Source organism: Archocentrus centrarchus, chromosome 2, assembly GCF_007364275.1.
Source record: "Archocentrus centrarchus isolate MPI-CPG fArcCen1 chromosome 2, fArcCen1, whole genome shotgun sequence".
NCBI lineage: Eukaryota > Metazoa > Chordata > Actinopteri > Cichliformes > Cichlidae > Archocentrus > Archocentrus centrarchus.
This window is the reverse complement of record NC_044347.1, coordinates 25,102,285-25,114,681: the sequence shown is the minus strand read 5'-3', so window position 1 is coordinate 25,114,681 and position 12,397 is coordinate 25,102,285. Positions and strand designations below refer to the sequence as shown.

The window sequence follows — 12,397 nt, the reverse complement described above, 5'->3', positions numbered from 1 at the left end:
CCTCTTCCATGCAAACTACAGGCAACTGTGGCTAACTGCTAGCAACCAAAGCAATCACAAGGAGGTTTTTGGTGCAGCATCCTCTTTGTGACTGATTTCCAGTGATCGCCAGCAGCCTCCAGCAACTACTCACCAACAGGTGGGACACATTTTTCTCACGCAACCAGAGATTTCCAGAGTGTCACAGATCAGCCTCTGGGCCTGTGTGACTGAGGTCTAAGCATGTGAGTTTATGAGGATTGACTCACTTTTGGAGCCAGCCTCAGTTTTTCATTAGAACAACTGCAGTGCTCGACACTTCTGCGTTGGCTTGGTTTTTCAGCCTTGGTTTTTCAGCCAAAAGCATTTTGTTTTCCAGTAGTGAAGTCTAAGTGAACTTAACATTTCCACCACTGCCAACTTGGTGCTTTGAATGTGATGAGGAAATTTGCAAAACAAATGATAATTTTTTCTGACATTTTTGCCTCGAGACCAGATTTCTCAAACCCATTTGCATCCCGTCATAAAAAGAGTGTTCGTATTGTATCGGTACACTTTCTTCGGAATAGCAAGAAAGGCTACAAAAAAGATTAGAGATCAAAGCTGCCCAAAAAACAGACATATGTGTTCTGACAAGTGAAATTGAAATTATGCCATTGAAATAGCTGAAACGGATTAAAAGTTGGTTTCATTTCCAGAAGTCAGGGTGTTCATGATTTGAGCTGTGAAGCACCCTGGCAGATTTTCCACCGCATCAACACAAAGTAAAATACAGTATGTATAAGAGCTGACAGTCTGCTCGGTGAGAGCCTTGTTTGTTTATGGTAATTATGCTGATGTGTTCAAATTAATGTGCTGGTGATTGAGGTTAAAATGCTACACGCGGCAACTTCAATCTAATCTGATTAAAGGTGTTTCCCGCAGACTGAAGAGGCCCTGACTTACAGCTCCGACCCAGACATGTAATCAGTCAGATGGCCCTACATGCCCTCTGACCAAGGAGGCACTTGGGACTAAATAGCCTGGAGGGAGTCTACTCTCTGTAATTAATTTACTCAGCTGTGTATTTTCTGATGGTCAGCTGGCATTTAAGCAACTTTAGACACAAAGAACTTCCTTAAATGTGTGCTTTAATTATAACATATGAATGATCACAGTAGACACCTTATTACCAACTTCACTTTGGTCCTGTAGTAAACAGACGGCCTGATTTACTAGAACTTCTCAAAATCTGAATATGGTGAAAAATATTGGGGATTCTAACTTTATAATTCCTGCGTATGTCTTGATCTAATTCAGCACACTCAGCCACCATCACGGGAAGATGACCGCTGCCACTCTGTGCAAGGACGGTAAACCACAGAAGGTCACCACTGAAAAGGCCAGAGTGCTCTATCAAAGAATATTAATAAAAAGCTGACTTAAAGGGAAGTTCAGAAGTTGGACATTTTCTGTATTCTGAATCCTTTGTTTGTATCTTGGGAAATATTTGATTAATCTGAGATACTGGATTTGTGATTTTCACGAGTTATAAGACATAATCATCCAAAAAGTTTACTTTGTTGAATTAAATTACAATGAAAAAAAAAAGAATTCCATTATTTCTTTTCATGACTTTCAGATTTTTTTGAGATGCATTAGTATATTCCCTCATCTCTCCACAGCACAGACTGGGGGACTTATTTCTCTGTACAATCATCTATCTTTAACTCACTGCCTTCTTGGTAAAGTTCCCATGAGGTTACACATCTCTGACACCCAAGCTGACATATCACCGACAAGGATCTGTGTAAAAGGCGGCTCTCACGGGGAAACACTGGGGTTTTAAAATGCCGCCGCTCTAGTTTTCCTTTTTTTTTTTTTTTTGCTTCTTTGGTTGCTTGCTGTTAGCCAGGACCTCATATTTGATGAACAAGTACAACCCAAACACTGTGTTGTTTGCGTTTGAAGAACATTTCTTTGGAAGAAAATGACGAGCGTCCACAGTGGAGCTGTGGGCCGGTCAAACTGAGAAAAACAACAATATCAGCCCCAAAATGACAAATGTACCAAATGCTCAGTGAAAGGTTCTCCAGTGGCTGTATATAAATTACCACTGTTTTCCACTGGGAGCAAAGGAGGAGTGACACGGAGGAGGTTGAGGTGGATGGATGGGCCAACAAAACATTGGCACCGTGGGAAATTCCAGTTTTCAGCTTAAGTCAGCTTTTTCAACATTGACTTGAGTCAGCAGGGACCAAATTATTATCGGTCTCTAAATGTAATGAGGTAATTTCTGTGTCTAAATGGTTATAACCATCAGTCCCTAATAATAGAAAGTCTAACCTCCTCCGAAAAAAGGGAAGCAAGCACAATGTTGCTTTTCTTTCGCCTTAACAAACTATGAATTCAATCAATCAATGAATAAATGGAACTGTACCACCCGGAAGTGGTCGCATCTTTATCTCCAGTACCAAACATGAGCAATTTCATACCAAGTCTATGCAAATAAGTGAACAGAGGCAAAAGTGCAGATGAGAAAATATGCCAGCTTCAGCAAAAAATTTGCTTGAAACTATGTCGCAGTAGTCGAGGTTCTCCTTTTGCCGCTGACAATCAGAAGCATTTTGTTGCTGTTTGTGGGCAGCTGAAGTGGTGTGATTTAACTTTGCTCAAAGTAAAAGTGAAATTATAGGACTCAATTCTGAACTGACTGCTGCTGTAATCTAATTTTAGCTATTGGTTGTACTTTCAAAGAAATCAGTCTCTCATAGGCTTCAAGGGGTGAATATGTGGTGATTGCTAAATGGTCCAAAAAGCCTTGTGAGTAATGTGAGGCTTCATGTTTGATCTCAATAACACGGATATGTTTATATTGAAAGAGCAGATAAAGTAAGTGAAGTATGGCATTCTTCCAAGAACGTGGAAGATTAAATGATTAAAAATGATTAAAATGCATTCAGGAGAAACAAAGAAGCATACTTTCTTTGCAAAAACCTGCATTGCTAGCTGTTGCATTTCACTTGCCTACAATTCAGAGATTCAGATCTGTCATGCATGCAGCAGCGAGCGCAGCCTCGAGCAGAGATGAGGAGGCTACGGGAGGTCTGGTAGCTCACTTCTTTCTGATTCCCTCCAGATTGTTTTCATTCTCAGTTTTGTTGTCTTCAGTCACAACTGATGCTTGAGGCAATTTATTAGGTTTTGCACAGTTTCCTCTGGAGACACAGAAAGGCTTTACATTCTTGTAGAACACACAGGACCTGAGACTTGGCGGTGAAGGGTCTCTTCAAAAATGCCTTGCTATTCAGACTATTATTTCTTTTGCTTTTTAATACTACTTTTTTCTGACCTACCTCCTATTTGATGGTTTGATGGCAGAAATCTTATACCCTAGGTGCACACAATTGAAACCAAAAATGTCAGCATTGCAGAGTTTGCGGAAGATTCTGTTCTCTGACTTCTCTGAAGTCACGAGTGAAGAGAACTTGTGACGCTAAGTGATATTCTGCATTTCTCTATGAAGCACGATGATGGATGTTACAGCTAGATTCAATGAATTCCAGCGTCATGGTTCTCCTTCACACACTCGAGCTCTACATTCTCAGCTTCTGCCTTGGGGTGGTTTTATTTCCCATCAACAGCCCCCTGTATCTATGTCAAGATCCATTTGAGCTGCAAAGATTGAGGTCTAATGGGAATCAACCTGAGCTTGGCTCTCTTACTCGTATCCTGCTGAAGGAGTCACGTATGACTGACAGCTCTCTGGAAATGCCACCTGGAACATGTTAACAGTTTGTCAAGGCTTTTTCCTTAAGGGGTTGGGTGGAGGGTCAGCAGGGGCAGTTGCATCACCTGTATTTTTCTTGGACTTCAGCCTCAATCCGACTTGATCCCACTCCATCCTTCTGACATTTCTCCCTGCTTTTAAGTACCAAAGGCCATCACTTTGCTTTACACTTTTTCTGTCCCTTGTGTCCAGCTTCTCCTGCGCTTATCGCTCCTCTCCCCTTTCAGCTTTGGGATCAGGTCTCAGGCCGACTTTAAAACGGGGGCGTTGTACTAGAGAAGAAAGGCTAAATGACTTTCTGTTGTTGAGCTGAAAGTGGATGTTTATCAGCTGCCTGCTTTTCTGCGCTACCTGTTGTGAGAGGGAGATCACAAGTCTGTCACTGCCTTTGGTCATGTAATACACCACCACCCACATACTGTAAGCATCAAGTCCTTTTGGTTGTGTCCGATGCCAGCTAAAGAGGCAACCGGACACAGTAATGGAGAGACAGATTGGCACACATGCAGTGTGAGGGGTGTGATTCCCATTGCAATGCAGCTGTGGTTGCAGGGTAGAAAGCTCAACAAAAAAAAAAAAAAACCTTAGTAGCTTTAGCCTTTCTACACTGGTTAAAAAGAAAAGAAGCAAAATTAGTATAAAATAAAACCTGTCTGTTATACCTCAGTCTAATACATCTGAGACTTATGGAAGATAAAAGAAACGGCTTTTGGAAAGAGCAAAAAAACAAATCTGTACTGCTTCAGCAACTCCTACAAACAAACTCAAAATAAACCTTCGAGTTGTGTCTCTCTTGATCTCTTCATACTGTTTTGATGCTAAACTGTCATCGTGTCAGCTCACATCAGCCTATGAGCAAGACGTAAGCTGGGCTGAACACATGCTCTCATCATCATTTGCTTACATTGATGGCACAAGAGAAGAGCTTTCATTTGGCCCAGTGAAGCTTAAGTAAAACCATTATATTATTACTGGATTTGATACAACATGAGACGACTTCATTGTTCGGAGAATTATATCCTTTGAGCTTGATAACGAGCGGGGCCGGACAGAACTCCAGCATAACTTCAATATTAACGCAGAGCCCATCTGGATGACCTTCTGTGATATTGGCAGGCTGATGAAGGGCAGGAAGGACCGAGAGGAATTAAAGACCTTCAGAGTGGTGTGCGCTGTCTCGATGCAAATGACAGCCAGGGTGAAGGTGGCTGGAGGTTGGAGAAATCATCTCGGGTTTATCTCTTGGGTCAAGTGAGAAAATGTGTGCGGGAGAGGTTAATTAGAGTCTAGCCACCATGAACAAGTATTACCAAAGTGCCAAAGAGCAAGGCACTGAAGCCAGCTGCTCCAGTGGAGATAACAGTATGACTTAGTTTTTTTTTTTTTTGTTTTTTTTTTTGGGGGGGGGTCCTTGGAAAAATATTTGACCATTTGAGTGACCAACCAAAAAGCCAAATCATCAAATCAAATCAATTACCAAAGTACAACTATCAAGTAGATTGCAGCTGAATTGCCTCCAGACAATTGTGTTCAACAGGAATGTCAGAATGACTTTGCTATAACCTTATTGTTAATTAAGTTCTTTTTTTCAGTAGAATTGTCTTTGACCTCTAAAATCTCACGACATCCCGATCAGCCCTAGCTGTACTTTGTGTATAGTGATAATTCAGTTCTGCCAACTTTCACACAATAACCATGAGATTTACACAACTGGCATTTTTTGAGATGCTGCGATGCCATTGGCAACAAGTTCTAAATACTGACAGGGAAAGGTTGCATTTCAGCCATATGCTAAACACAGTACCAGAAACTAGACGATTTTACCTTTCAAATCACCTCTTATTTATCACTTTATGCATTTGGATTTCTGTTACAAAGGGACAGATGCCACCATAACCCCCAACCCCTAAACCCAACCCTCTGAGGGCTAAGTCATCATAGATGGTAACCACTACTCTAACTGTAACCCTAAAAACAGACTTTTTTGGGAATAGCTTTTAATGTATTTCAGTAAAATTAGTTACTTTATTGCCAAGACTTGGGGGTAAAAATTTCATAAAAAAAATAATTGCATATTCTGATTGCCTAGGGTTAGGCTTAGGGTTAGGGGATTGACAGCAATGATGACTCAGACTTTAGAGTGTTAAAGCAGGAACCAAGAACAACTGTTCACCCTGTTAATCTGCTTTAAAACAACCTGTATCCACATTAACACTTTTTTCCACTTAAGCTAAAGGAAGTTTGTGAAAAGCATATTCTGTAAATATTTGTGATCTGATTATCTCTGTAGGCTCGCCTGTAAGTCCCATTTAGTATGACCCTAGTAAATTTAACATTAGATTGTTCCCTACTCTACATTGAAATTATAGATGCTTAGACTCTGTTCAGTGTTCAGACTGCACACTCATTATGTTTAAGGCAGTGCAAGATGTCTCAGACACTTTGCATATATTCTACGTCCTCAAAATTCAGATTTTGGTATCTTTTTGAAATGTTGGGACCTCAACGAGAATTTAAATGAAAGCTCAGTGAATATGAACAATGTTTGTCCACACAGCATGAGTTTATAATGAGTCACCCACAGGGTGGAAATACAAGTCCTAACTAAATAAAATGTGAAGCAATGAATGGTATGAATGGATAGGGTGGTCATGAACTCATCAAACACTTACCTTGAGTTCCATCTTAAATCAGCAGCACCTTGCACAACATCATCATCATCATCATCATCATCATCATCCACAGGAAAGCAAATGAACTACTGATAGGCATGCAGCAGAGAGGAAAATAATTCAAAACAGTTGTCAAGTCATGCAAAGCAAAAGAATAACGCTACAACAAAGTGCAACACGGAAACAAGCAAGCTGATGGGACATGAATTTTCATGATGGTTTAATGCACCTCTAAAGTCACACTGACACGTACATATTCATTTGTAAATGACTGATATATTGCACACATGCACACACACACACACACACAACAGTTTTGACTCCAAAGCAATGCAATGTGAATGTATTCCAGTAATTTGAGAGATTTTTGCTGGTAATAACTGCAGTAATGAAGATGAGGTGGTTGGTATTGCCTTCAAAAAGTAGATCCTTGCTCTTGCTACAGTATCTAACATAGATTGCATGGAAATTAGCAAAAACCCTTAAAATCCTGCCACCAACTTCTCCCATTAATTAAGATCAAACTAAGTGGTGACAACATTTTGGATACCAAGGTCATAGCCTACACACATTTTCACACATCTGCCATTGCGCGGCCTACCTAAGGCCGTCCTCGCGGGCGTGGCGTCACTCTTGATCCAGAAGGAGACCCAGGAGAGAACCACAGTCAGGATACAGGGGATGTAGGTCTGGATGGTGAAGTAGCCCATCCTTCTGCTGAGGTCGAAGTAAACTGTCATTAACACGTAGTCACCTGTCGAGGAAGGGAAAGTAGAGCGTGGGAACAACTTGCAGAAAAAGGACAGAATATAAGAAAGCCAAAATCCCTTCAACAGAAAAACTACTATCCTAACAAATCCTGTCAAATCTGAACACACACGATAAATTTAGACTGTGTGATTAATACTGTATATTATGAGCAAACTTCAGTAAATCCTCTTAGAAATACCAGAATGACGATGCATCTACATTTTCAGAATGTGGCCGGCAGTCTTCACAGTTTAAACTTTACTGCAATATCCAAATAACTGGAAAAAGGCCTGAAAGGCAGGTTCTTCCTACTTGTGCCTGTATCACAAAATCTAAAATTGCAAAAGACAAAAACATGATGTGTAAGTCCACGGCATTCTTTGGAGGGACTTGACTTACTGTTGAATCGCCTAAATTGTGGAAATGGTAGCTACAGTAATAATAGCTGTCAACAGTAATTAAAGTGCTTGTAAGTAGTTGTAATGTTCCAGTGAGGAAACTCTTGCAGTAACTAAACATAAAAATGAGGTAAAGGGAATGTGTTTGGAAAGCAGAGTGTACTATGTGTCCTGATTGCTTCAGGGTTTTGTTTTTAAGAGTTTTTTCCACTGGCATCAACAGAAAAAGACCTTTTCTAATACACAGTTTGGAGGAATTGCCCAGTTTTCCAGCTCTAAGATTGCTCTTCAAGTTTAATAATATTGTAAGGTGACCCTGCTATTTTTTAAAGTTACACTCATATCTGCTCACAAACTACCGATCATCATCCCCGAGGATCCCGCGCAGCGCACCGGCTCATGAGTAATTAAAAAAGTCTAATGTGTAGCTGGAGGCTACATCACGCTGAGGTCTTAACTTCATCTCTGTCATCAAAACAGAGGCGTGTACTTTATTCTGTACTTTATCAGAGAAAGTGTGAATAGTTTTTCTGAAGACATTTCAGTGAGTGACTCATGTCAGTTTTCCATTCAGATCATCAGAACTATTATCTAAAGCTGTGAGGACCTAAACCCACCAAACACCATCTATCTACAGACACAGGGGTGGCTCTGGCTCAGGATGCAGAGCGGGTCATGCACTAATGCGAAGGTCGGTGTTCGATCCCTGGCTCACCCAGCCTATGTGCTGAAATATCATTGAACAAGATACTGAAACCCAGGTTGCCCCCAATGTATTGGTTGTGTGTGACTTTATGAGAAGGCATTCAGCATAGAATACCATTGTTTCTGGGCTAAATCCAACATGTCCCGGCCAGTCAAACCCTTTATATAGCCCAAAAACAGCCATTCCAAACTGTGCTGTAGATGTCTCTTCTAGAGCTTATAAACGTTATGAAAAGAGAATCACATCATACGCAGCGAATATTTATTGAGAGGACAACTTTACTAGACATCTCAAGTTTGAGATTTTGCCAAAACTAAAAGGTCAAAGGTCAATTTGTTAATTTGTCTGCAAATTGTAAGAAACTGGGGCAACCAGGGAGTATTTATACCAGGTAGAGTGACTTTAAAAGACATGAAATCTTTTTCAACATAATTTTTGCTCACTGGAATTATCCTTATTATGTTTAATTAAGACCATTTTTGTGCATCAAAGTGATGTAAAACTTCACTGAAATTCATCAAATTGTCATTCTTGGTCATTCAAGACATAAAAAAAAAAAAACTCCTGGTTTTTAATTGGTTATAAAATTGCTGGGTTAAATATGAATGACAGACATAGCAAGGAAAAGACCAGGACAGCTGAAAGCTGGAAAAAGGGGCTGAATTAATTTATGGAGAGAAAAAGACTAAAAGAGAGGAGACCACAGAAGCTTAATGGAGCCCAGAAAATAGTAAAAAAAAAACTTCTCTTACACGAACAAGTGTATAATAGTGCTGTCATTGTGAAATGCAGATAAATGAGAAGAGTGTCAGAATTATTCTGCTACCTCTCTAATGGTCCCACTCCTGTAAGGATGCTAGTTTAGCGGCCACTACTTGACAGCAGTGGGGAGATATTGAGCTACAACTCCAGGTGAACAAAATCCATTGTTCAGAAACTTTGACAAAGGTCTACATAACGCAGGAATATTACTTTGAATATTTCTGAAGCCACTCAGATGATGTCAGATTGAATAAAACATCTGCAAAAGGCAACCTTTTGTCCTCTAACAGCTGAATTCATCTTTTACCTTACAGTGCAGTGGGAGCCAATGGAGGTACTGAGGAGTGTGGATCGCTTACATGATTACAAATGTGTATGGGGGGGGGGTTCGGCACAGTCCCCTTTTTTTCGACATTCTAGATGGAAAACACCAAAGTGACATTTGTTGGAGTTAGAATCCTAAAATGCCATTGAAAAATGGCACTGCATGTATTTATGCTGCATTCATTTTTTTGAGGTCAGAAATTAGTGAGTGGAACCTTCAGAGCTGGAAGCTTGTCTTATGGATTTAATGGATACACTGAAGCTAGATGACAGTTGCCTTGTGGTGTTCAAAATGATAATTTATTGGTTCAAAATTGACAAAAAGCCTCATAACCTAGAAACTCTGATTCTCACATTCCTCTTAACATATGGAAAAGTACAGTAGATTCACAGTATTATGTCACATTTGACCTCTGACCTCTCCTTCAAAGTCAATAGATTGATCTGAAGGTCAAAGTGATAATAATGTTATATAGTTATTAACAACTGTTTCTTACAGCCAGTGTTTGTATTGACAGCATATAGGCATATGGGGAATGATCGACGTGGATTGTAAATATCACGTTACTTTGGACCTCTGACCTCTCCTTCAAGGTCAAATAAGGTCAAACTTTCACAAAATGTCTTTTGTCTTTAAAACTCTGCTTAAAATTCTGCTGCCTTTGTTTGTATTGGCAGCATCAAGGAAGTGATACTAAATATCCCATTATAGTTTGCACCCAAATATCATGTCACAATTGACCTCTGACCTCACTTTGACCTTGCATCTGCATTTCTTTCATTTGACCCCAAAAAGTGTTATATCAGGAGAACGGGAATGAGCTGCCTGGTGGCAGCACCCACTGTGGATGATGCTGGGCATGAAGCACGTGCAGCAGCTGACGAGGCGGCGGCACACACGCAGGATGTTTCCATCATTTGCTCAGGTGCTCCATACAGACCCAGTGGCATATTTCCTCAAATGAATCATCTTATCAACGTGTTGAAAGACCTTAAAATAACATCTCCTGCTTTACTCATCTGAAGTAACCTGCATGCATGTGTGTGTGTGTGGTGTTCTGTAGTGGCTGTGCCAGGCAGCGCGTCATTTTGATGAGCAGACTGACCTCTGTCCATATGCCTGATTAATCATGCTGATCGGTGAGATGTGTGTGTGTGTGAATTTGTGGCCGCCGTGTCAGCCTTCCTGTGTCTTCTTCTGGGGCGGAGCCCTGCATTAGCAATTAAAACGAGCCCCCACAATGCTTAAGGCCACTTAGCGGCCCTGCACAAAGCGTCAAACAGCTGAAGTGGGAAACATAGGAGCAACTCCTGCTGTTTCAGTGAATACATGCAGATTTGGGTTGTATTTGTTCAGAGCTCTGCTGGACCGAGCTAACTAAACTGTCTTGGCTGTGGACTGACGTGTAAATGAAGATGTATTCTGGAGCAAAAATCACTGAAATTGACTTTTTTTTTTTTATCAGACTTGACTGGCGATTTTATACATGCTGTTTTTATGTCCATGTGACTAAATAGGCTCTCTCACTATTCCTTTAGTCAGTGGTGTCAGAATAACCACCTAAACGACTCCCTGGAGTCATTTTAAACACCAGTTTACACAAGTCTTAATAAAAAGTGTTCTCATGGATACGTGTTGATGTAAACTACAAGCGTACAAGCTTGACAGAGTAATTCCAGTGTTTATAAGACCTGCTCTCTCTTTTTTTTTTTTTTTTATGGCCACCAGGGGATGATGGCTGTTGCAAAAAAAAAAAAAAAAAAAAGACCTTGTAAACATTTTCCTGATGAGTTTATGGGCTCAGCTGCTCATTTCAGGACTTAATGAATAAAAAACAAAACAATAAAAAAAACCCAGTCACCTTTTTTATTGAATTGTTCAGTGATGATTGGTAAAGGCCACCATATAGAAACTAACACCTTTGTTTAAATGAGCCTGTCCTGTTTGCTTTTGCAGGCACGTTTTACAACCAATACCTACATTTTTAAATAAAATTAAGCGCAGACGTACAGGAAAGGCCATGTGAATAATGCAGTCGGTTGTCTCCGGCAATATGGAAATTCTCAGATTTCTGAAGTCTGTGGGGATTAAATGACATTAGATGTCCATGTCCATGTAGGAGCGCCTCTTTGGAAACGCTCACATAGGTAATTTTGGAGCAAATGCCTTTTGGATTGGAGGACATGTTGGCCATGTTTACCAACCTCCAATCATAATGTCACGCATAGAGTGGCTTGCAAATTAATATTAATGGATTATGCTGCTTGCAAACATATTCAGTCCTTTTCACCTTTGCAAACCTGAATTCAGCCGAGTATGAGTTACAATGTCACCTTCAAAAGCAGTCTAATTAGTTGGATAATTATTGTCGTGTCTCAGAATGATTCAGAATGAAGAATCACAGTTTTCACGCTTCAGTTATCAAACCTGAGGCAAAGGCTTGGACTGGCCAATCATGTTGACCGGTACATTTTACTTTAAGCAATTGAAGTAGCATTACTTCAAGTTTTCAAATTCATAGAAAACGGTAAATTTATTGTGCAGAATCAACACAGAATATCAGGTGTCCAAATCCAAACATGGACAACAGATTTGTAGTCTATCACTTGTAGTGGCAGCCATCCTGTTCAAGCCACGTTCAGAGTGATGTGAGTCTGTTAATGGTACCATTCATTCACTGTAAGCAAACACTGAAGGCCAATTCAACCAGAACAGGAAGAGGAAATGGTAACAAACTAATATAATAAAGTGCATCAGCTCCTTGGCTGGTAAATAGTGATATGGCAGCAAACTTATGGCTCAGAAAGCTAAAATTCGTTAATATATAATCTCCAATAATAGAATTATAATAATAGAATCATCATACTGTTGACTAACATTAAATATAGTGCAGTAAGATGTACATCTGTATATTGGAAACATTGGTATGACTGCCTCCTAAAAGATTAGGAGTCTTTTTATGTAATTTTTTTTATGTACCCTTGTTTTTCTTTTTTCCTTTTATCATTGATTGTTTTGTGTTTGTTTTAATGTGAT

General features: G+C 40.0%; 1 protein-coding gene across 1 annotated transcript in view; it reads right to left on the bottom strand.

Moving 5' to 3' along the window:
• The window catches only part of LOC115794157 (gamma-aminobutyric acid receptor subunit gamma-3-like), a 129,008-nt gene that overhangs the window by 16,758 nt on the left and 99,853 nt on the right, over nt 1-12,397 (bottom strand). The window contains exon 8 of the mRNA XM_030749484.1: nt 7,022-7,174. Coding sequence (XP_030605344.1) covers nt 7,022-7,174 — 153 coding nt within the window. The remainder of the gene's footprint in view (nt 1-7,021; nt 7,175-12,397) is intronic.